This window comes from Arachis ipaensis, chromosome B8 (genome assembly GCF_059453495.1).
Source record: "Arachis ipaensis isolate K30076 ecotype BB chromosome B8, ASM5945349v1, whole genome shotgun sequence".
Classification (NCBI taxonomy): Eukaryota; Viridiplantae; Streptophyta; class Magnoliopsida; order Fabales; family Fabaceae; genus Arachis; species Arachis ipaensis.
Window position 1 is genome coordinate 6,347,392 of NC_142443.1, and position 26,105 is coordinate 6,373,496.

The 26,105-nt window shown below is 32.2% G+C and overlaps 1 protein-coding gene, 1 long non-coding RNA gene and 1 pseudogene across 3 annotated transcripts; 2 read left to right on the plus strand and 1 right to left on the minus strand.

Moving 5' to 3' along the window:
* The first annotated feature begins 8,459 nt into the window (after nucleotides 1-8,459).
* LOC107610388 (chaperone protein dnaJ 8, chloroplastic-like) lies at nucleotides 8,460-9,159 on the plus strand. Its single transcript, XM_021110245.2, has 2 exons — nucleotides 8,460-8,549; nucleotides 8,774-9,159. Exons 1-2 carry the CDS (start codon nucleotides 8,472-8,474, stop codon nucleotides 8,966-8,968), a joined length of 273 nt encoding a protein of 90 aa, XP_020965904.2. The 5' UTR covers nucleotides 8,460-8,471; the 3' UTR covers nucleotides 8,969-9,159.
* A 4,154-nt stretch (nucleotides 9,160-13,313) lies between these two features.
* LOC107610387 (lysophospholipid acyltransferase 1-like) lies at nucleotides 13,314-16,834 on the plus strand (annotated as a pseudogene). Its single transcript, XR_015896030.1, has 7 exons — nucleotides 13,314-13,767; nucleotides 13,999-14,054; nucleotides 14,619-14,842; nucleotides 15,183-15,657; nucleotides 16,183-16,246; nucleotides 16,321-16,430; nucleotides 16,547-16,834. The product of XR_015896030.1 is annotated as a lysophospholipid acyltransferase 1-like (transcript).
* A 1,348-nt stretch (nucleotides 16,835-18,182) lies between these two features.
* LOC148547081 (uncharacterized) lies at nucleotides 18,183-19,186 on the minus strand. The gene is made up of 2 exons (XR_015896787.1): nucleotides 18,667-19,186; nucleotides 18,183-18,371 (listed from the first exon to the last, which is right to left on the minus strand). It is a non-coding gene; the product is annotated as an uncharacterized LOC148547081 (long non-coding RNA).
* Between the last annotated feature and the right edge of the window lie 6,919 nt (nucleotides 19,187-26,105).

The following is a 26,105-nucleotide window of genomic DNA, read 5'->3' on the forward strand; positions in this document are numbered from 1 at the left end:
TGATATTGCTTACTGTTACCTGAACTAGCTTCTTCGTAGTTCTCCCTCTGTTTACATAAAATGCAGGATTTTTGATATATGGTTAGTGATTTGTGTGCAATGGATAGGCCTCGTGAAGCCGAGAATTTGAGAGGCAATGGTGGAGAGATTGACCCTTCAGCTTTTGAGTTGAAGTCCATTATGTATGATTATGAGAGGTTGGAGTTGTTCCATGATTTGCAGAGAGTTGTGAATCAAATGAAGAGAGGTGGCTTTGAGATTGCACTACAAGAAAATAGAGCATTTGTAACAAAAAATTTGTATCAAATTTAAAATTGTTACAAATTATGTATTTTTGTAACAATATTTAGTTATTGTTACAAAATAAGAATATTTTGTAACAACAAAAAAATTTGTTACAAAACATTTCAATATTTTGTAACGACGTGATTTTTTTGTTACAAGTTATGTTGGCTTTTGTATCGAATTGTTGTTTTGTTGCAAAATATTATTTTGTAACAAAAGATTATATTGTTACAAAAATTCAAAATATTTTGTAACAAAATATATATTTGTTTCAAAAACTCTAAATATTTTGTAACAAAAATTTAATTTGTCACAAAATTCAAAGATTTTTTGTAACTAATAAAAAATTTTATTTCAACATATTAAATATAAGAATTCAAATTTTTAAAAATTAACATAATGAATAATTTATAATTTATTATATTTATTTAAGATTTTATATTCAAAAATTTATTTTACTAAAAATATTAAAGTCAAATGAACGATATTTGAGTTTAAAATTATTTCAAAAATTAAATAATAAGTCATTTATAATTTATTATATTTATTCAAAATAATTTTTTAGAAATTTTTTAATTACATACTTTAATTTTTATGAATAAAAAAATTAATTTAATTATCTCCAATTTTATCTTAATTAGTGTTTATTTAAAAATAATTTGAGAATTTATAATTAAATAATATTTTTATATAATTATTATTAAAGATCTTATTATTAGTTATTTCATATAATTTGAAATTAAAATCCAGTAATAAAAGCAATGTATAATTTAATTTAAGATATTTTTTAATTTAAATTGTATTTTGTAAAATGTGATTAGTATGTTTATTTTATAATTTAAATTAAAAATAATTATTTGAGTACATTGATTTATTGATAAATAAAATTTTATACTTTTTAAAAATAATCTTTACAATATCATATTTAAATTTTAAATTATTATTTTATTTTAAATATTTTATAAAATTATTATGAAAATTTCTAATTCTAACCCTAATACACAAAATCCCTAATTTGTGTCCTAAATCCATTAATACACGCACACTCAAAGACAAAGAGGGAGAAGGGAGAAATAAGAAGAACGGAGAAGAGGAAGGAAGAGAGGGCAAAGAGCGCGAGGAAAACGAGGGAGGAAGGGGGCCGCCTTCGTCGCGGCCAAGCCGCCGTGGTTGAGGTCGCCGCCGTCTTTGTTGAGTTCCACCATAGAGAAGGCAACAGTGCACGAGAGAAAGAGAGACAGAGGAAGGAGACGCGACGAAGAGAGGAGGAGAAGGCCATTTCGTTTGCCACTGAAGCCTCCAATGCCGCCGCTGCCACCGGAGACCTCGTCCCAGCCGCAAAGAAGAGGAGGAGGGGTGTTCTTTGCGCCTTCGCCGCTGCCCCGCATTGTCGCTGTCGAGAAGTAGAACGAGACAGAGAGACACGCGAAGAAGAATGACGGAGGCCACCACTGCTGCTACTGTCGTTGCTGGGCTCGCCGGAAGCTGCCGTGACCACCACTGAGCTCCGCGCTGTCTATGGAGTCACTGATGGAGGTGTCTTTGCTGTCTCTTCGGTTTAGGTCCTTCGCTTCTTTAACATTCTTTGCCATTTTTTTTTCATACTAAATTACTCCTATGCATTGAATAGTTCAAGTGAATTTTTAAATTGACCACGAACTCGAAATTCTTTTAAAAGAAGAGCCTCTTTTGCATGCTCTCACAAGGTTGAAGATTTCTTTTTACCTATGTGCCTAATTTGATTTATTTTATTCATGCCTAACTTACCTTAAGTCACATAGGGCATGAATTTTTTAAGTCTTGTCTCAACCTTGTGACTTTTATGCTTCATTGGAATTTGATGTTTGAATTTTCTTTGGCTTACATGTTTCTTTATGTTTCTAACTTAGTCAACACCAAATTGTTTTAATTTATGTCACTTACTTGTGATTGATATTTACTTGATTATGTGCTCTACACATACATGTGTATCACTTGTTTTGGCATTTTGAATTGTTGAGAAGTGCATACAAACTTGTTTGTTTTGAAAATTTAGAAACTTTTTGAACTTAAGGAACTTTTGACTATGCACCTAACTTTTTGTTTTGGTTTTTCTTATTTACAGGAGTGTTGAAATGATGACCACATGCTACTTTGAGGGCTCAAGAATATTTTGATTCATAGAGACACTAATCTATGTTAAAACTTTTAACTTTTGGTTCAATGTACTCACTAATGTTATTTTGTTTTAAAACAATTTTAGCTAAATGAGGCATGTTTGAATTATGTATGTTTACATATTATATAAATGTAGACTTGCTTAGTAAAATAGTTAAATATTAGTTAATTAAAAAAATAATTTAGTAAATTATGCATGCAATTTGTATTAAAAAAATTGTTACAAAATAATTATTTTACTTTTGTAACTAAAGAAAAAAAATGTTACAAAATCAATTTACATTTTGTAATAAAATTTTATGATAGAAAAAAATAGATTGTCACCAAAAATATTTTGAAGATCAAAATTTGTTACCACTTTTGTATCGACTTCTGGTTTTTTGTATCAGAAAAGTTTGTTACAAAATATCAGAAAAGTTTGTTACAAAATTTCAATTTTTTGTAAGAAATTTTTTTGTTACAAATATTATTTTTTCTTATAGTGTTGATACTGTTTGCGCCAATATGGTTCTTTCAATTTTTGGCACTCATGGTGAGCACATGAAAATGATTTTCTGGCTTAAGAAGACGAGAAGCTCAAGCATCTCATTCTCAATCAGAACCTACAATTCTGTATCAAACTCTTGCCCGAAAATCACGAGAATGATGGCGCAACTAAATGAGTTGCCACTGTCGATTGAGAAGTTCAATGTTAGATGGGAAGGAGGGGAGCCTATGATAGGTAAGGAATTACTGGATTCTTGTGTGATTCATCAGAGGCTAAATTGGATTTGCATGGATGTCATTTGAGTTCATCCTATTTGATTATGCTGCTTTGGTTGGAGGAGATGCGGTGGAGAAGAAGACGGAGAGCAGAGAAGAAGAAAGAAGGTGACTTCTAATGGTGGAACACAACTATCTGGAACTCAAATTAGAACTCAAATTGGGCATTAGGGTTATAAACCACTTTAGGGACTAAATTGAGTTAAATAACGATAACAGTCACGTCATATAGTTGTTACTTATCCACCGTGACATCTCTCCGCCCGTCATCATGCCGTTAAAGAATATTTTTCGAAAAATGTTTAAAGGACGACTGTGAGTCATTTTTGTTAAATTCAGAGATAACATTGGGACCAATATAAGGTTAGGGATGACTTTAAGACTCGATTGCCAATATAAGTTCATGAACCACTTTAAGTATTAACTCTACAAAAATGTATAAACGTGTTACGACATGTGACATTTATTTATTGAATGGAAAAACTCAACATGTGTTTGAATTCGTTGCATGAGTTTCCTTAAACAAGATTATAGTTTTTTCCAATATTATTTATTTTAAGAAGTAAAGAAAATTATGTTGAGATGTGTAAATGAAAAATTATTGCGCTCTAAAGACTTTTTTTTCTTTTTTGGAATTATAAAAAGAATGTGTTAAATGAAAATTGCAACTTTTCAAACAATAAAAATGGTGATTTTACTTTGATTATTAATCTTTTTCCTCAAATATGCTAAAAAAAATTACAAGATAAATCTATTTTAACAAATTAATTTGTGCCCAAATGAAACTCTGATTATGCTACATCTACACTACATAATTAGTTCCAAACCCGAATAAAGGAGGAGGGTTGTCAGACTTTTGACGATCAACATAAAAACTTATTAGTCAAATTTTTATGACATGGATTAAAGATGTTATTGCACTAAAGCTAGGTTGTTGCCTGGAAGCAACGCGCTGTATGGCTCGCGTACAGTGTCAAATGAGCAAGAGCTGTTGTATCAGTGCCCAGGTGTAGTGTTAAATGAGCACGGATTCCCGCGTTTTCGTGAACGGACGAGGGTAAATAAGCTAGTTTAAAAAGAAAAAGGTAAAGGTAAAGGTCAGAGCGACAGAATGTTGAGATTTGGGATATGTCCTAACGGAAAAATTCATGGAGGTGGTAGATACCATGAGAAGGAGAAAAATTAACATCATGTGCCTACAAAAAAACAAAATGGGTCGGCGCGAAGGCTAGCAGTTGGATACCTTCGGATTCAAATTTTGGTATACAGGAAAGGTGAATAATAGGAATGGGGTAGGTATTTTCGTGGATAAGCAGTGGAAGAAGGACGTAGTGGATGTCAAGAGGGTGGGTGATCGAATCATCTCTATCAAACTTATGGTGGAAAGAGATACTTTTCATGTGATTAGCACCTATGCAGCGCAAGTGGTTTGGACGAGCAACACAAGATAAGGTTTTGGGAGGATCTAGAGAGTTTAGTCCAAGACATACCTTCGGAAAATAAGATTTTCTTAGGAGGAGATTTAAATGGCCATGTTGGAAGAGAAGTGACTAGAAATGGAAGTATTCACGGAATCCATGGTTTCGGGATAGTCAATATTGAGGGTAAAATTATTTAAGACTTTTCCTCAACCTTTGACCTTCTCATCGCAAATATATGTTTTAAAAAGAGAGACGGACATCTTATAACCTATAGAAGTGGCATGACAAGCTCTCAAATGGACTTCTTCTTGTTGAGGAGAGTCGACCGAAAATTTTGCATTAATTGTAAAATTATTCTTGGAGAGAGTTTAACAACACAACATAGGATGCTCGTCATGGATTTTTGTGTTCAGCAAAAGTTGAAGAAAATACATCATACAAAAAACCCAATGATGGGGTGGTGGCGAATAAAAGGTGAGGAACAAAGAAGCTTCCTAAGAGGGGTAGGAGAATAGGCAAAGTGGAAAGGGAATGAAAGCACGAAGGAGATGTAAAGGGAGATGGCAGAAGTTATTAGAAGAACAGCAAAAAAAGTTTTGGTGAATCTAGAGGGATAGGACTAAGAGACAAGAAGTCCTGGTGGTGGAATACGAGTGTACAAAAAAAGATAAAGGCTAAAAGAAAGTGCTTTAAAGAGTGATTTTTGTGCCACAATGCAGTTAATTAGAAAAAATATAAGGCGGCTAAGAAGGAGACAAAAGTGGTTGTAAGCGAAGCAAGAATAAGAGCATATGATGGTCTCTACCAGTCTTTAGGCACGAAAAAAGGAGAAAAATGTATATATAGAATTGCAAAAAGCCGTGAAAGAAGAACAAGATACTTGGATTAGGTTAACTGCATAAAGGATAAAGATGGAGAGGTTTTGGCTCAAGATGAGAAGATCAATGAAAGGTGGAAGACCTACTTCTACGAATTATTTAATGAAGGACAGAAGACTCTTTCGAGTCTTGGTCGGTTATGCATGAGGAAAGAAGATCAAAACTTCGACTACTATCCAAGGATTCGAGACTTCGAAGTAAAAAAAAAGGCTATAAAGCAGATGAAAAATGGCAGGGCAGTAAGACCCGATAATATTTCAATCGAAGTTTGGAAGGGCCTTGGAGAGAAAGGCATCAGTTGGTCAATCAAGTTTTTTAATGAGATTTTAAGGTCAAAGAAAATGTCAGATGAGTGGAAAAAGAGCACATTTGTACCTATCTACAAGAATAAGGAAAATATACAAAATTTCGAAAACTATAGAAGGATCAAGCTCATGAACCATACCATGAAGTTTGGAAAATGGTGATAGAATGGATGCTGAGTAAGAGACACAAGTAACAGAGAAATAATTTGATTTTATGCTAGACAGATCTACTATTGAAGCTATATACCTATTAAGAAGAATGATGGAGAGGTATCGTAGTAATAAAAGGGATCTACGTATGGTGTTTATTGATTTAGAAAAAAGCGTATGATAGGGTGCCAAGGGAGGTCTTATGGAAGGTTTTGAAAGGAAGAGAGTAAAGATTGCATATATTTGTGCAATTGAAGACATGTATGATGGAGTTACAACTAGTGTGAAGACTCAAGGTGGTGTGATGGAGAAATTTCCTATTAGTATAAGATTACACCAGGGATCATCCTTAAGTTTATACCTTTTTATATTAGTCTTGGAAGTACTCACAGAACATATCCAAGAGTCTGTGATATGGTGCATGCTTTTTGCCGATGATATCGTCCTTATGGAAGAGTCAAGAGAAGACCTAAATAAGAAGTTAGATTTATAGAGAAAAGCTCTAGAAGTGTATAGCCTGTGCATAAGCCATAGAAATACGGAATATATGGAATGTAAGTTCGGCTGGCAAAGGAAAAACCCTAATGTAAAGCTGAAGATTGGAGAAAACATCCTACGAAAAGTTAAAAGTTTTAAGTATCTTGGGTGCATCATACAGGATAATGGAGAGATTGAATAAGATGTAAATTATAGGATCTAAGCGGGTTGGTCAAAATAATAGAGTGTGTCTGGTTTTACATGTGACAAAAAAGTGCATTTAAAACTTAAAGATAAATTCTATCGCACTGCTATCAGACCGGCTATGCTTTATAGTACAGAGTGTTGGGCGGCCAAAGGAGAGCACGAACATAAGTTAAGTGTGGCAGAGATGAAGATGTTGAGATGGATGAGTGGTCATACGCGATTGGATAGAATAAGGAATGCAGATATAAGAGAGAGAGAGTTGGAGTAGACCTATTATAGAAAAGATGGTAGAATCGCGTCTCAGGTGGTTTAGACATGTGAGAAGAAGACCGACAGAGCACCTAGTCAGGAGGGTGGATAAAATGGAAGATAGACAAGGGGTGAAAGACAGAAGAAGACCTAGAAAAACCATTTATGAGGTGGTCAAACGAGATCTACATATAAACTGTCTCTCTGACCCCATCTAGTGGGACAAGATTTTATTTTATTTTTTTTTGGTAATTTGTGCCCAAATGAACATTGAAAAAAGGTTCTAATGTGATAATGCCACATAACAAGCAACCAAAATTATTTATCAAGTGACTAACTAATAAACTAACCCAAAAAACTAGTTATGAAGGTTAGTAAAGAATTCGACGATCCCATAACTTTTGGACTATTAAATGGTCTTAGTAATAAAATATATTTTTTAAGTTTTTTAATAATTATTAAATAGTCCTTATTTAATTTTAATTACAAATTAATCCTTTATATATATTATTTAATTATAAAATCTATCCTCTATTTTATAAATTATTATTTTATTATTCATCTATCATGTTTATTAACACTTAGAAATAAAAATAACAACAAAATATATATTCCATTAATTGTGACCTCCAAAAATATTTTGACAATGCGAATCAATGAGTTTTTTATCCTTTGATCCGTTATATGACAATATGTGTTTTTTCAAAATTCAATCGATTGGAAGTGTAACCATAGAACCGGACCGAACCGGCCGGCTCAACTGAAAAATTAGCGAATTAAACTTTCAACCAGTCCGGTCCAATCTTCGAACCACTTAAGGATAAGAATCGGTCAAAACCGATAAAACCGATAAAAACCGGTACAACCGTTCGAGAGAAAATTCTAAAATTGATGAAGTTGTGATTTGAATCTGGGTCTTCTTTATGCCTACATGCTCTCCTTACCACTAAATTATATTGTTCCTTATTATTTCAAATGCTAATTATTAATTATATAGTAAAAAGTAAAAACGTACAATAATTTTTTTAGACATTATATTAATTTTATACTCACTTATATTTAAATTAATTATATTTTTTATTATTCATAATTATTAATATAGATGTAATTAAATATGTATAAATAAAAAATATCAAATATTTTTATTAATTAAAATATAATTATTTTTTATGATTATATGATATTTGTTAATATTATTTCTCAATAAATACATATAGTATATAACAATATAATAAATATAAATTAATTAGTTAATTATTAAAATAAAAAAACATTTACTTTAATATAAAAATAAAACTAAAAAAATTTTATTATAGAAAAATACTAGAATTTTATATACTTATTTAATATAACCCGATATTAGTGAAGATATATTTATTTTAAATTTTAATTTTAGATTTTTAACTATTTTATATTTTTTATTTACTACGATCGGTTCAACCAGTAACTCATCGATTAAACTAATGAATCAGTAACCTGACCAGTTCAATTATAGGTTCGATTTTGACAATTATAAATGTAACACAATCGATTGAAACATTTGATAATTCTTAATTAATTAATATATTTGGTCTTTTGTTATGTTTCAGTACCATCCAGATGTATGCAGAGGGAGCAAATGCGGGGTGCAGTTTCACCAAATCAACCAGGCTTATGATGTGAGTTTTCTTGCTGAGCTTATTGCTTTTGTAATGCATGAATTTAATATTGATAATGCTTATGACGGTGATGCTAAGTCAAAATATGACCTCTTTGGTATGATTGATTTGAATAAAAATGCTGAGATTGGAATTGCTAATTGCCATAACTTTCGTGGGCCACATAGGTTGTAGCAGAATTTCGGATCTAATTGGGGTTTCCATGTGACTTATGTGGAATGCAGGTTGTAATGTCCAATTTGAGAGGAGAATCCAATGAAATGGAAATGGAAATGTACGAAGCATGCGATGATGATGCAGGCATCGACGAAGCAATGAGGGGAATGAATGATCCAGATTGGGACCTGTGGGAAGAGTGGATGGGATGGGAAGGAGCAGGAATTCGTGATTATTCATCTCACATTAATCCTTACATTTGAAATTGCTTTGTAATTTCTCTCTCTTTTTTTTTTTTTTTGAAAGTTTAATTTCAATTATGTATTTAGTTAAATGCTAAGGCCCTTCTTCCGCCTTCAAAAGTGGTTGCGGTTTGTGTAGATAGAGAGTGTAGAGCTCAAGTAGGTTAAAGGTAGTCTTGACCTCTGCATAATTTAAGCCTATGTTAACAAAACCAATCAAACTTGAAAAAGAATAAAATCTTAAAAAGCTTCAACACCCAATTGCAGTTTGATCATACTGTGTGTGATCTATATTATTATCTTTTTGTAAATAAATTCAAAAACATCAAAAAATAATAAAAAATTAACCTATAAAGGACTCATAATATTATGATGTTCCTCATTCATTTGTAGAGCAAACAAGAAGCAGACGTCATATATTTTTCTCCTCATTGGATAGCTTGTCGTAGGTGCTTTCTATATTTCCTCGCTAAGGAGTTCCCTCAATTGTGACAAAGGAGGATTCTAATTTTTTTAATCTTGGTGATTGTGTTTGATACAGAGCATTTTGAAGAAAGAATGGAATTTACATCACTCTTTGGTCTATCAAATTGCATGAGATATTTTTCATCACCACAAAATGATTCATGTTACTATCTTGATTGTGACTGGGAATATCAAGAACAAAGAATGATAGAATGCTTTCCAAGGCCACAAAATGATACATATCTTAACTTGTTATGAGATAAAAAGCAAAAATATCTCCTAAAGCTAGTTTAAAAGGCAGAAAGTTACACACAGCAAAAATGAGCTAAGATTCAACCCCCTTTTTCTTAGCCACTGATTACCATCAACATTAAAAGAGCACTTGTTGGGAAGTAACCCAACCATTGTTTCCTTTGATTTTTAGTTGATTCTTAGTTTTCATTAATTTTCTATTTTAATTATTAAAATGATGCATATGTTTTGTTTCGAATTGAAAGCTTCTTGGCCTAAGCAGGGGATGATGGGTGAGCATCTTTTTCTTATTTTTTTGTTATTTTAGATATGAAATTAGTGAGTTTTATTGAGATTCAAGTGTTTGAAACCTGTTTAGGTACTATTTTGAGTCGTTCTATTGTTTTGATTATTTCAGATGAAGTTTAAATCGGTTTAGCAGAATTCGTTTACAAGAAAAGAGAAGAATTTAGAAGCTGCTAAGCTAGCGCTAAACGCCGTATCTGGCGTTTAGCGCCCAAGGGTTTTGGGACATGTGCAACCATTCTGCCAAGCTGGCACTAAACGCGAACCTGGGCGTTTAGCGCCATGTGCCTCGAGATTCGTGCCAAGCCTATGTCTTGTGGGACGCTAAACGCCAAGCCTAACGTTTAGCGCCAGAAAGTTATATACGAAGAGGAACTCACTGCCACCAGGGGCGCTAAATGCTAAACCCAGTGTTTAGTGCCAGAAAGACAGAATTGAAATGGAAGTTACTGCCATCTGGGGCGCTAAACGCCGAATCTGGCATTTAATGCCAGTAACGCGGATCAACTTCACTTAAAGGATACATCTTTAGTTGGATTTGGCTTTTAATTTGTTGAATTTTATTTTGTTTTAGTTAATTTTATTTACAAACAAAATCAATTAGGTTTATAATTTATTATTTTATTTTATTTTCAAATCAAATTAGGTTAGATATAATAATCTCACATGTCGGTTAAAGTGTCAGAACCCGACACATCCAGTAGCTAACCCGGATATTGTCTCTCTGTCGTGCATCTCTGTGAGGAATATAATAATCTCGACTTTATCAAAAGCCGGTCTAAGAGGGTAGTGCCCTTACACCTCTTGCTGGAGGTAGCGCTATCCAGGATACATGTCCCCCCACCTTTACAACTACAGAGAACCACAAAATAAGTAGGATTAATCACCATACTTGTTTTGGTATAATTCAGCTCAATGCGCAAGCGGGATTCACCACCGTCCTTCTTGCCACGTCCTTGCCAAGAGTAATCATCAGTGTAGTACGCAAGCGAGAATAACCCGGGCCCTTGCCAGCACAAGTATGCAAGCAGGAATAACCCTGGCCTTTGCTAGCACAAATATGATCAGACCACCACCAATCTTATCAGTATCCTTGACATTCCAACCCACAATCTTATTCAAACTTATCAATTCCATCCCTTAATTGTGCTCAAACTCATTTGCAAGCCTAAATACTAGTTAGCGAACCTTAAACAGGAGTTAAAAAGGTGAAAAAGTGAACTGGATAGGCAAAAACAGCTAAAATATCATTTTCTTAAGAAACATGACAGTCGTGCGTACGCACAAGTTCCCCTTTTGCGCGTACGCGTAGAACGCGCACGAAAAATATTCAATTCTGTAATGCAAGTTATGTGTACACATGGGTCATGCTACGTATAACTTGGCTTTTGTGCGTACGCATGGTATGCACACGAAACTCTTTCAATTCTGTAACACCCCTCATGCGTACGCATGGGTCGTGCGTATGCAGGACCTCAATTTTCTGCAACTTCTGCAGAATTTATTTTTTAACCATAAACTTCAAACGTGCATAACTTTTTTGTTAAAAATAATTTTCCGTCTGTTCTTCGAACGTCATAAACTAAACAAATCTAATTTTCATTTAAGATAAGTTTCACAAAATTTAAAGATCTAAAGACCAAGTTATGGCCCATCAAAATTAGTTAAGAATTGATTTTTACCAAAATTTCATAATTATGCATTTCTACCAATTCCTCTTTTAAATTCAGATTTCAAACCATCTTAAACCATTACTGCTCAGGCTTAATACTCATTCACCATATCCTAATCATTCAACACTTAATTATACCACTTTCCAATCAATCACTCATTTTCAAAGATTTTTATCAATAATCAATATCAATAAAGGATAATAAAAGGATTATTTAGCCATTTAACAAAAATAATTAAAAGGATATATTTATCTTTTTATAACTATTAATGAAGATATTTTTTTATATATTGTAATATAATATTTTTAAAAAATAAACAAGAAATAAATGCTAATATGGATAAATATAATCTACATGACATTTTTATTTATTCACTTTTTATATCATGTACCGAAACGCAGTGACGGATCCAAGGGGGCCTAAGGTGGCCATGGTCCCCCAATTTTTTTTTTTTTTAAAAGTTAGCACTATTAATTTATTATTATTATATAATTAATATATATATATATATTATAGATTAAATATATTTTTATATGTTACATACTAAAAAAAATTTACAAGTTAGTAACTTAATATGTATAAATTATATTGTGTATTATAAAAAAATAATAAAAGTGTATAAATATATAAATAATTAAAAAGTTATTGAAAAATATAAGTTTGGATTAATGTAAAAAGTAATAATTATAAAAAAAATTATTTTGACTTTTTCTATGACAACAGGAATAATTGAATAAATTTTTTAAACAATAAAAATTATTAAAATAATATTTTAAAACAAGATGAAAGACGAATTTTTAACATATTACATGATTGTATAGGTTAAAAAAGAGAATGTTTCAAAATTTACTTTCAGATGATAAATTGATAATTTTAGTTATATAAAATATCACAGACCAAATTTAAAAATACCAAAATCTTAAAGTATGTATAGTTGAATGTTAATTCTTGTATAATATAATTATTAATTTTGACCTATATACTATAATTTATATTTTGTTGATTTTTTATTATGTTATATTTTAATTTATTTTATATTTAATTTGCCCCTCTTATAAAATTTCTGGACGTATAAATTAAAGGGGATGCTCCCATAAAGATGCGTAAAATGTCTTTTTGTAAAGATATTTATGTGTCGCATTATTATTGGACGTATTAATGAATCGGTTATTTTTGAATTTTTTAACAAATTAGAATAAAACTGATTTTTTTATAACAATAACAATAAATTCAAATTTTTTAGAGATTTAATTGTATTTTTAAATTTTTAGGGATTTAAATATTCGAAAAATAAAAAGTCAGGGATATAATTGTCTTTTTATTAAAAAATTTAAAGATATTCAATTTAGATGATATAATTCGATCAGATTAAATCAGGTCTAATAATTATAATGCAGACAATTGGGTTTATTATTGTTGCTATAATAAACCGATTTTGTTCTAGTTTATAATAAAAAATAAATTATTAACTGATTTTAATAAGAATATTCAATAATAACATGACATGTGTAAACGTTTTTAAAAAAAGACATTTTTAATGTCTTTATTAAAGTGTTCTCCATAAATTAATAGTAATGGTAGCAAAGCAAACACCCAAAATTAAACTTTCATAAGAGTAAAAGATTAATTTTTTTTCCATAAAACACTTCCCACATGTATTCACTACTTGTTAGCAAAACTCTTTCACAGAACCAACCCACACATTCAAAAATCGTGTTTCAAAATCTAAGGTCGACCTCCTCCTTCTTCATTATCGTTATCGTCATCATCTTCTCATTTCATTGCACATCACCAACCCAACCCAACCTATTGTAATTATTGCTAGAGATCAGAAGCCATGGCCATGGAGGTGGAGCTTGAACCCATGGCCGCTTCCATCGGTGTCACAGTCCCCGTGCTCCGTTTTCTCCTCTGCTTCGCGGCCACCGTTCCTCTCAGCTTCCTGTGGCGCATCGTCCCCGGCCGCCTCCCTAAGCATCTATACTCCGCCGGCATCGGCGTCTCTCTCTCTTACATTTCCTTCGGTTTGTCTTCCAACATGCACTTCTTGGTCCTGATCATGATTGGTTACTCCTCCATGCTCCTCCTTCGCCCCCGATGTGGCATCCTCACCTTCTTCCTCGGATTCGGTTATCTCATTGGCTGGTACGCTACCTATGTATCCAAAAATGTTTCTGCATCCATTCTATTATTATACGCACTTCCATAGTTATTAACGTACCAAAATTTCCACGTGACATATATTTCAGAACAGAAGGAGTGTACGACAAAGGTTGCGTTCATGCATTTCATTCCAATTTTTGGCTTTTAAAGTGAGAGGCAAAAAGGAAAAAAAAAGATTTGACTGTTTGTTTGTTTGTTTGTTTGTTTGTGTAGCCATGTGTATTACATGAGTGGAGATGTATGGAAGGATGGTGGCATCGATGACACTGGTGAGGACTCGTTCATCGTTCATCTCTTCTTTTCTTTTCTTTTTTTAATTTTGTTAGTTTACGATTTTCTTACTGTGATTGAAGGCCATGTATAACTGAATGTATTTAATTTGTTTGTACAGTAAAAATATTTTACAAATATATCCAGTAAAGTATGATAGACTACATTATTACAAATAGAAAAATGTTAGATGATTAACATTTTTTTCTTGTATTTGCCTTGCATTTGAGTAATCATAACCAACTTTCTATTTTTTTTATAATGCTTACTGCAAACTTATTTGCTTGTTTCATTTACAAGGAAATCAAATAGTTTAATTAAATAAAATAAATTTTCTTAGGATTAATTTATATTATACTACTTAAGTAACAACTACCAATTAGTTCTCAACAATGACCAATACAGTAGCTGATGTACTATATGGTAGCTTTGCAGGTGTACCATGTTTCTGATATTGAAGGTGGTAACTCCGTTGTTTTGCTTACCTATATATACATATGGTTATGGTATTTATGTTGGTTGGTTGATTAGTTTATTGACTATTGTGTGTTACTACTAAGTAGGGGCCTTAATGGTGTTGACCCTGAAGATCATCTCTTGTTAGTTTAATTACAATGATGGATTGTTGAAAGAGGAAGAAGGTTTACGCGAAGCCCAACAGAAATACAGGTTGACGAAGTTACCTTCTCTGGTTGAGTACATTGGTTACTGCCTCTGCTGTAGGAGTCACTTTGCTGGTGCTGTCTTTGAAATGAAGGACAATCTTGATTGGACTGAAGGAAAGGGGGTAATTATGTTTGAATTCAAGTTATTGATTAACCAGAACTAACAAATTTAGTTACAGTTTAGGACATTATCTTTAAATTATTTACACTTACATATACATAAGTATCAATTAACTACCTAAACTTGGGGAAAAGAAATGAAATTGTGGAAATTAGTTAACTTTCTTAAGTTAAAATTTGAATTTGAACTCTATAGAGTTAATTAAACAAATTACTTATGAGGATAGTAGTGGAAGGAAGAATAGTACAAGAAACAAAACCGATGGCCTTGATTACTAGTAATAGAAATTAGTAACAAATAGTGATGATTTTAGTCCTAATCTTTTTTCCATTATTGTGCAGATTTGGAACAAAGAAGCGAAAAGGCCATCACCATCACCATATGGAGCAACCATTCGGGCCCTTATCCAAGCTGGTTTCTGCATGGCCTTGTATTTGTACCTAGTCCCTTATTTTCCTCTGTCCAGGTTTACAGAGCCTATATACCAAGAATGGGCATTCTGGAAAAAGTTTGGTTACCAATATATGTCCAGGTTTACAGAGCCTATATACCAAGAATGGGCATTCTGGAAAAAGTTTGGTTACCAATATATGTCCGGCTTCACGGCACGTTGGAAGTATTATTTTATTTGGTCGGTTTCAGAAGCTTCTATTATCATCTCTGGTCTTGGTTTCAGTGGTTGGGCGAATTCGTCTCCACCAAAGCCAAGATGGGATCCAGCGAAGAATGTGAATATTTTAGGTGTTGAGTTTGCAAAGAGTTCTGTTGTAATTCCAACTGTGTGGAATATTCAAGTCAGCACATGGCTTCGTCGTTGTGAGTTTCTTATTATTGAGTTTTGCATTCTTTTTCTTCAAGTAGAACAAAGCCAATCTTTCAAAAGTTTGGCATGAAACTTGATTTAGGTAGGTCTTAGTCTTAGATCGCATAGTTACAACTTGCAAATTCTGAACATCATTAATTTTTTTTTCTTCTCTTAGCCTGTAAGTCAAGCTAGATTCAGAATCTGAAATTGTGAAAATCTTATTATGCTATCGTTTGTGTTTCGCACTAGATGTTTATGAGCGGCTTGTTCAGAGTGGTAAGAAACCCGGATTCTTTTAGTTACTTGCTACACAGACCATCAGTGTTATTTGGCATGTGAGTAAAACTTACACTGCATCTTGATTGATTTTTTTTTCCCAGTTACTTGCATTGCAAGTTAAGTCCTTGTATTACAAAAAAGTGTTACCCTTAAAATTTGAAGGAATTTTTTTAATTTCTTGACAGAACTGCTTTATTGTGCTGGTAAGTTGTATTGTTGAATCTGCGCTTTATAACATTCTGGCTTTATTATTGCAGGGGGTGTACCCTGGATACATCATCTTCTTTGTTCAGTCGGCGTTAATGATTGCTGGTTCAAGAGGTAATACATTAGAATAAGCTAGTATGCTTTTCTCTTGTTTTTTAACATGTCATGCTGTGTTTCTTTTGAAACAGCCATTTACAGATGGCAGCAAGTGACGGCCCCATCAATGGCAAACGCATTCGTGTTTTTGAATTTTGCTTATACACTTGTCGTTATAAATTACTCTAGCGTTGGTTTCTTGGTTAGTTTCTCCCTCCCTCTCCAACCCTTCAGTTTAGTCGCTTATACTTCACAGTTTTAACTCATTCAAATTTGGTGTTTTAATAGTGTTCAATTGTTTCTCTGAATTTTGAATAGGTGCTAAACCTGCACGAAACTCTTGCCGCATTCGGACGTGTGTATTATATTGGAACTATTCTTCCCATTTTAATGATTCTTCTTGGTAAAGTAATCAAACCCAGGAAGCCTGCAAGATCCAAAGCTCAAAAAGAGCAATGGGGTAGACATTGCAATTCAATCTTCATGAAGTTTTTGATATGGGATTAGAATAGTGTGAGAGTCTGAGAGAATGCATTTCAATCTTCCATGGGTTCCTACCCTGGTTGGCATTCAATGTTTTGTAACATCTGCTTTTTATTCTTCACAATTTGGTATTTAATTGTATTTTTAAAAGCTGTTATTGAAGAAAATAATGATTCAAACATCTTGAATTTCTATAATCTCTATGCTTTGTTAACTCCTGACTCCTTAGAAGTTAGAATTACTTCAAGGTGTTCTATTTTTCAAATCTCAGCTGCAGATAAAAACTTGAACTCTCGTATAACTTTTTGTAGTGCGAGGAACTCCGATCCATTGTAACATACCATAATTATGTCTACATCTATATGCATATGTAAACCTCACTTGAAAATTGTATTTAATGTAAAATGCAATGCATCATTACACAAGTAAAAAGAGTACACCTATTCTCATTGTTGTTCATTAAACAATCATAATTATACACTTAATTTCTATTCCGTTAATTTTTAAATTGAGTACACCACTGAGGCGAACAAAAACAACGCTGAAAGATACCAAAGACAAAAGAATCTCTAAAAATAAAAAATTAATTAAGTTTAATTTGACAAAAACCATCAAACATCAACGGATTATGTTTCTAATAGAAAACAGTGAGTTACTTGATAGAAGAGTTTAGACTTTAGAGTTTATATGACAAATTTAATCCGTTAAAAATTATGTGACGTTATTAATTAAAATAATATTTGACATGTTAAAAATTAAAAAAATTAGTTTATAGTATTTAATGTTGTAAATCACGTAAAAAAATAAAATTACACAAAAAGTGTAAAGAGATTGAAACTTAAATTAGTTATAAATAAATATAAAAATCACTATTAACTTATAAATTTTTTAATGTGTCCTAAGAATATATTTTAAAAATATTATAAAAGATTTTTACTAAAAGTTATTAAAATATAATTGTTTTTATGAATTTTCAATGCATTAAATACATAAAAAACTTAAATAACTTATTTATCATTCTAGGATAAAAATATACGTGATTATATCCAACCGACATCATGTATAATAAACAAGGTTGCGAGAATTGGACCGGTTAATGAACCGGTAAGACAATTGATTCACTGATTTAATGGTCCGATCGGAGTTTAACCGAAGTTTAACCGGTTTAATTAAATATTAAATAAAATTATTAAAAATTAATTAATATATGTAATACTTGATCACTATCTAGTTGTTCTATCTTTGTTAAGAGTAGTTAGTTGGATGGCTTCTAATTAGTACTCTTTTGGTACTCTTACTTTGAATTATGAGAAGAACCTTACTTTGAATTATGAGAAGAACCTGATGTCATCGGGTATTGAAATTATTATCCAGCAGTTAGAAGAGTACCAATTAGTAGCCATCCAACTAACTACTCTTAACAATCTTCAAAAATAAAAATTTCTAGTTAGTAACAACTACAATTTAGTAATTTACAAACACAAATTTACACAAATTAAATACAACCAATAATTAAATATTGATTGTTGAACAGATTTACAGAAAATTTCTAATCACATCAAGAAGCCAACAGTACATGCATCAAAAAGTTCAAAACAAAAAATTTCGAATTACACTAGGCATCAAAAGTTCAAAAAACAAACTCAAGAAATCATAATCCCTGCAATTAAACAATTAAATCAACAATCAACAAAATTAATAAGTACCACCAAAAGATAAAAAAAATTGAAAAGATAAAAAAATTAAAAAGATAAAAAAAATTGAAGAACAGAGCAGAGCATAATTTTCAAATTCAACATACATCAAATTTATTCTCAAATTCAACATATAACAAATTTATTCAACATTTGATTAATCATATTAAAAACAAAATTAAAAAATTAAAAAACAGAAGAACAGAAGCCCATAACAAAAAATGAAAACAGCGAACAGAAGTCAGAAACCCAGAACTTAACTGAAGAGAAGAACTACCAGAAGCCGCCAGAAAACAGCACGACCTAAACCCAGAAACCCAGAAGCCAGATACCCAAAACCCGCGACGGTGAGTGACAATGGGAGTGGGAGTGTTCTTCACGGCGTCGGTTATCCGTCATATGCAGAAGCTCCAGCCTCGAGCTTATGGTTGGGAGTAGCAGTGGCAGTGGAGTGTTCTTCGAAGATTTTGGAAGATTAGGGAGATTAGGGATTTAGGGTAAACTCAACTGGTAAAGTGGCTAGCTGCAAGTCACGGCGAGGAGCAGCGAAGCAGCGACAGAGAGACAAAAGAGCGCGCGAGAGAGAAGGGAGAGAAGGGTTCAGCGATGACAAACGATGCGGGGCTCTGGGGACTGCGGTGGCTACGGGCTGGGTGACTGTGGGTGGCTAGGGTTCTTCCTCTTCTTTCAATCTCAAGCTTTCTTCAATTTGACTGTTGAGAGAGGAGACGCCGAGAGGGGTGAGAGTGGGAGTGGGTTGGGGGTCTTCGGGGGCTTTGGGGGACGGGTAGCCATTTAGGTTTTTTTTTTTTTTTTTTTTAAATAAAGTATAAAACAGCGTCGTTTTGATGGAGTATTCTAACCAAAAACCCGGTAAAAACTGGACGATTCTACCGGTTTATCGGTTAACTGCCGGTTCGATCGGTTTTTTACCGATTTTTTGTCAAATAGTTTCTGGCTTTATCCAGATCGATTAGGTGACCGGTTTTCAGTTAATCCGGTTGAATCGACCGGTCCAATTCGGTTTTTAGAACCATGATAATAAAGATGCAATGATTAAGATGGTGAGTCTTGAACACTTCATTTAATTATATATATATATATATATATGTGTGTGTGTGTAAAAAACCAAATAAAATAAAAATAGTCTTTTTAAAGAACAGAATGTACCGAATTAGGCTTGAGTTAAATTATATAAAAACAATTAGTTAAGTAACTAATAAATCTAAAACCAAATAAGTATAGTAACCAGTACTATTTCTAATAATTTATTTCCACTATGTTACGTGTATACTAAAATTAGTTATCAAAGTCAATTACTAATATAAAATACATGTTGGAATAATACACATTGAAATAAATTAAAGCTACATATGTATTTATACATAAATACATTGATAGCTGATTTTAATAGCTGATTTTAGTGTACGAATAGTATTTTTGGATTTATTTATATACTTTGTTGTTAGTGAAGTATCAGCTGAGAGGTGGATGTCGTGTATCCAAGAATCACGATGCTCAATGATGGAATACAACAACTAACTTGAACTTTTAAAGTGAGTATGAGAGAATGAGTAAGATGCATATGTAAACAAAGATGTGAAGATGAATTGAATTCGTATAGAATGAATATGATTCTGCATAATTACATTAGTGATAGAATTTGTTACGGCCTGGCCCAAATAGAATATGGGCCGACCCGACCCACGAACCACCCGACCCGAACGGTCGGGTGCGAGACGTCTAAATACCGACCCGGACACGCGTCTTGGACAGCTCTCTACTACAGCTGTATAAGGAAGTTTCGAGGAAGGTGGGTTTTGTCTTTGTGGGACCCACTTCTAACACGGTATATGTAGGGAGGGTCCTACCCCTCCCCCCAAAGTACGTCACATACCATTCTCACGTCTTTCGCCTACACACTTGACTGACTAGAGCGTCGGAGTGTCACGAAGTGCTCGGGACGTCGTCTACTCCAACCCAGTAACCTAGAACCAGGCGAGAGCCCCCTCTCATCAATCGGAATACTAACCCAAACCGTCCGGTACCCGACCTACCGTACATTGGCGCCGTTTGTGGGGACTCGCCCAAATGGACGTCATATTGGGTTCCACAGAACCAGGCCACGGGGCCGAGCGGAGAAGGGAAGCCTCGGTAGCTTCCTCCCGGGAGCGAACAAAATCCCCTCCACGACGAACCGAGCCGTCTTCACGATCACAAGAGAGGCGCCCCTTCGGGGAAACTGGCGACAACAGCTCCTACTTCATTGTATTATACATTTGTGACATTTTATTTCATTCAGAGCATTTATTTTTTAATAAAAATAATTTCTTAATTTCTGGCGATGTTAAATTTCTGCTAACAATTTTGTTAACAATAGTCTCCTAATTATGGCTTAATTGTGCCAAAAAAATTTAGGGTTTATAAAATTAACATTACTCTGGATAAATCTGACGGTAACCATTAACATAATCTCGCCAAATCCATTGAAAAAACCCATGAAAAATTCGTAGATAATTAGTGTCGGACAAAATAAATCCGACAGTAAGCAGTTTTCGGCAATGTTTGTACCATAAATCCAAGGATGACGATAAATCCGACGATACTCAGCGTTTTTTTTATAGTAAAATTTTTATCTTAATTTTATTACACAATGTAATTCTTTTTTAATCTTACTTTTTTTAATTTAAATTTAAATTTATTTATTTTATACATTTACATATTAAATAACTTAAGACATTTTATTTTTTCATAATTTATTTTTTAATTATTGATATTAGATTTATAATTTTTAAAAATAAAAATATAAAAATAATTTTTTAAACTCAATAGAAAACGACTGAACAATTGCAGTAGTGTCTATTAAACCGTTAGTATAAATTTATTATATTTCATCACATGTTTTCCTTGGATTTAAGTGATTCCTTTTCAGGTTATACTTTACCATTTATTATTTACATTGTTTAGTGTGTTTAATTTCATTAAACGTCATTATCGATGACTAGGATCAAGCATCAAAATTAAAAATTTTCAACTGACAAATTTTCGAACGACCATTAACGTTATACTAAATTTTTTTTAAAATAAATTAAAAAATTAATTATATAAAATAAATTAGATAATTTATTGATGACCAAGACGTTAATAATGAGCACTAATTGGCGTTAAAGTGGTGCGAAACTTTACCAACAATTATCTATGATATAGTCGTTGATAAAATTAATGTCCGAAAAATATCGTTAAAATTTTAATTGTAACGACAAAATATCCTAATTGCTGACGTTAGGTTGTTGGTAACTCGACCACGTGACACGCTGTCATAACGGCCGTCGTCGGTAACATGCACCTTTGTAATCATGAAAAATATGATTTCATTCTGTCCTCTATTTAATACAACATTTGAAAGGAAAAAATCAAGACTCTCATTCTAATTTTTATATTGATTGAGTTTAAAGATTTTATTTCTACTTTCTTGCATTTACTTGTGTTGTATAATTCATATTAGTGGTTAGTGACATCACCATATAAATATATGACTTTACTATTTGTGTAAAATTTTAGAAATAGTTTTTAAAGGTTATAATTTATTATTTTTATTTGCATATTCAACTTTTGATAGTAATTTTTATTTATTTATGAATAATTATTTTTTATTTTAATATACATATATATACAATAAAAATTGTTACATATTTTTAGGATGGCTTAATTATGTTTATATGTTCATTGTTTTTAATGAATTGTCATCGAAAAAATTAATGTTTATGATAGTCTAAATATAAGAAAGTAAAAATATAAGATATTAGTACTTTGAGTTCTTCGAAGTACGAATCTTAAAGTAAATATGATTAAATAAATACAATATTATTCAATATTATAATTATTTAGTATATATAAAAGTTGGATACAGTTACGAAAATTTTTTTTAATTCAAATTAGAAAACTTTTGTAATTATCTCTTTCTTGTTTTTTAGGTTTAATTATTATTTATTAATGTAATAAAAAATAATAATAAGTTACATTCACATAATTAAAATAGATCATATTAATACATACATGAAATTATATATATATATAGGACTATTATGCATGATAAATAATTTTTTAGTATTTTGTAATAATCATATAGTTAATTTATGTACAAATTATCTAATTTTTATAACATATGATCTATTCCATAATTTTTTTCTTTTTGTATGGGTATATTAAGAAATTTAAGAAATAAGATGTTATTTATATTAGAGAAATACTAGAGGGCCATTAGAATTTATTATTTTTAACCATCAATTGGACATCAATATTTAAAAGTGTAACCTAAGTGTGGGATAAAATATATTATTAGATTACTAAATTAAAAGAATTATGTTGATGGCTAAAAATGATGACACAAAATAATAAATTCTAATGATCTTCTAGCATTTTTCTTAATATTATTTTTGCATACGAAATAAATAACTTAAGTTATTATCTAGGATAATAAACATAATAATACCAATAATAAACTGATATTTTTTTATAAAAGAACAATAATAAAAATTATTAACTAAATTAATTACATAATAAAAAATATAAATAATTTTGTAACTAATAAAAAAATTACTATTTTCACATACTATTCATTTTACAAAAAAATTTAATAAATTAATTATTAATAAATTACAAATCAAATATTATTATTTACATATAAAAAAATATATTATCAATTATTTTAAAATAAATTAATTTATATTCATACTAAATAATATTTATTTAAAATTATAATTTAAATTCATGTGCGAGGCATCGAGAACAAAACTAGTTTTCCCGCCTAAAGAGGGGTTGTTCCAGCCGGGGATGCTTAATTGTTTTAAGGGTAAAATATATTTTTTGTCCTTGGAGTTTATTAAAAGTTTTAAAAATACCCCTAAGTTTTAATTGGTTTCAATTTTATCCTTAATGTTTTCGATTTGCATCAATTTTATCCTTATCTTCAAATTTTTTGGTCAAACTATGGTCAACAATATTTTTTTCCAATAACACCCCCCAAACCTTATTATCTTTCATCATCATCAAGAACAACAGCTACCCAACACTTCCGTCGCCATTTGCGCCTCAATTCCGGCCACCGCAAGTGATGTATATCAAATCCTCCTTCTCTCTTCCATGAAGAAGACTCCATTACAAGACCCATCATTCCACCACCGATCCCTAACCATGGCTCCAACCAACAAGAATAATGAAGCACTTGAAATCAAATCCATCAACATTTAAGAAGAAGAAGAAGAAGCAAAATAAAAAATGGGCAACAGCAACATCAACAACAACAAAACACAACAACAGCTCCATGCAACAACAGATCAAAACTCCATAACAAACAAGAGGTACATGTCCTTTCTGATTCTCAATTATTTTCTCCTCTTTGTGGGTACTATATCTTCAAATATGCTCTCAAAGATTTCAACAAAAAGATTTTATCTTTATCGATCTTTGTTGGAATCATATTGGAAATCAACAACCTTCTCTTCTCATGGGGGTTTTGTATCTTTCAGTTTCTAAGTGTTGAAGGTAAGGTCCCATGGAAGTTGTTGGAGTCAAGTCAGAGATGTTCGAGCTTCTTTAGAGCTCCGATGGTGATCGAAATCCCACTGAAAAAGTCACTATAGGACAAGTTGATGAGATGGTGTTGAGATTTGGAGAAGTTCATTGAAATGTCGCCAGAAAATGTCGCTGGAGAGGAGGTTGTGAGCGAGGTTGAGTAGCTGGAGGTTGGCGAGGTTGAGTCCCTAGAGGTTGGTGAGGTTGAGGAGCGGCGTAGAAAGGTGGCTAGAGAGGGAGGGAGTTGTTCTGGAGGTAGACTACACGACGGAGGAGACCGTCGGAGAGGAAGTGAGGGATGGGGCTATTCCTGAGTGAGTTTGGGGATAATGATGAAAGAGAAGAGGGTTTGGAGGGTGTTATTGGAAAAAAATAATGTTGACCATAGTTTGACCAAAAAATTTGAAGATAAGGATAAAATTGATGAAAATCGAAAACATTAAGGATAAAATTGAAACAAATTAAAACTTAAGGGTATTTTTGAAACTTTTAATAAACTTTAGGGACAAAAAATATACTTTACCCTTGTTTTAAAAAAGGGGATAAACGACGTCGTTTAATGCCAAAACTCAAAACCCTAATTTTACTCCTCACTCGTCCCTCTCACACCCAACATCTCTCTCAGTCTCTGAAACACTCTCGTCTTCACTCGCACCACCCACAGGCCAATACTCACACGAAGCAGCCAGCAACTCGGCTCAGTCATTCCGTCGCCGGGTCTTGTCATGGTTCGTGTGTCGCCACCTTCTTGGCCTCGTTATCACCGGCTCAGTCAAGCAGAAGTAGAAGCAGCCAGCAACTCGCCCCTGGTTCAGACGTCATCGTCTTCTTGCTTCTTGGCCTCGCCGTCGCTGCCTTTTCGCCGGTCTCGTAGCCGAGTCGCCGTCGTTAGTTGCCTTTCCTTGTTCCCTCTTTTTCAATTTCCCCTTGTCCCTGTCAACCCTAGTTCATAGCTTCTTGCCTTCTTCTTTAACTAATTAATTAATTTGCCATTTTGCTGTAAATCGTCACTGAATTTAAATCATGTTTCTAATAAAATTATACAGTACTGTTAGTCTGTTAATATCATAATTAGAAAAACAGATGGAGTCCTGTAGAATGAAATAAATAATCATTGTCGTCTTAGTTAGTTTGTATGTCAAAAATTTCTGTGAAAATATATTAGTTAGTCTTGTAGAAGAAAGTTAGGCAACATGCCTCTTGGAGTTCAACACTTGAATTTCTGTGAAAATATAGAATTTGGAATTTAAACCAGGAGAGGTAAATGAGGATACCTCTAGTTCTTGTATGACTTGAAATTTGATAATTTTGAAATAAGCATTGCTTTGTTGGAAATCCAGTGAGTTAGTGAGTTTGTTTTATGTAGTGACTTTGAGATTTGTTTCCTGATGTCTTTGGTAAGACTTTGTTTTGATGCTCTTTATTTTTTCTCTACCCATGCTTGGGTATTCTAGGAGCGTACAACTATGGAGAAAAATATTAGTTTTTAAGTTGGACTTGGTTTATGGATTGTGTTATCTCATGAAGAAACAGACACCAACTTTGTGATCACCCATTAGACTTGGTTTTTAGATTGTGTTATCTTTTACTCTCTTGTTTATTTAAGTTGAGAAAGTATTTTGTAATAGTGACTAGTTTATTATTTATTTTTGCATTATTAATTATGTTTAGACTTGGTTTATGGATTGTGTTATCTCATGAAGAAACAGACACCAACTTTGTGATCACCCATTAGACTTGATTTTTAGATTGTGTTATCTTTTACTCTCTTGTTTATTTAAGTTGAGAAAGTATTTTGTAATAGTGACTAGTTTATTATTTATTTTTGCATTATTAATTATGTTTAGAATTGATACTTGATTGTTATTAATGTGTTTGTGAATTTTAGATATAGCATTAACTATTATCTTGTGTATTTTGGCGCAGATATAGAATATGCACACAAACTGTTTACTTGTTTTCCTCAGTGAAAGGAGAAGGAACTTAACTTTTTTTTCATGGATTTTTAATAAATGGTTGTGTGATTCTTCCTCTTTTAGAGTTTCAATTCAATTGTTCTATTTTACTTCAACATTAGCGTATGTTGAATGGTACTATTGATGGTGTAATTATTATTTTATCAAAAG

Bases quoted from the DNA above. Each gene is read 5' to 3' on its own strand.
- LOC107610388 (XM_021110245.2), top strand. From the start codon at position 8,472: ATGTTTCAGTACCATCCAGATGTATGCAGAGGGAGCAAATGCGGGGTG. The intron at 8,550-8,773 runs GTGAGTTTTCTT...TGTGGAATGCAG, and splicing joins AAATCAACCAGGCTTATGAT to GTTGTAATGTCCAATTTGAG.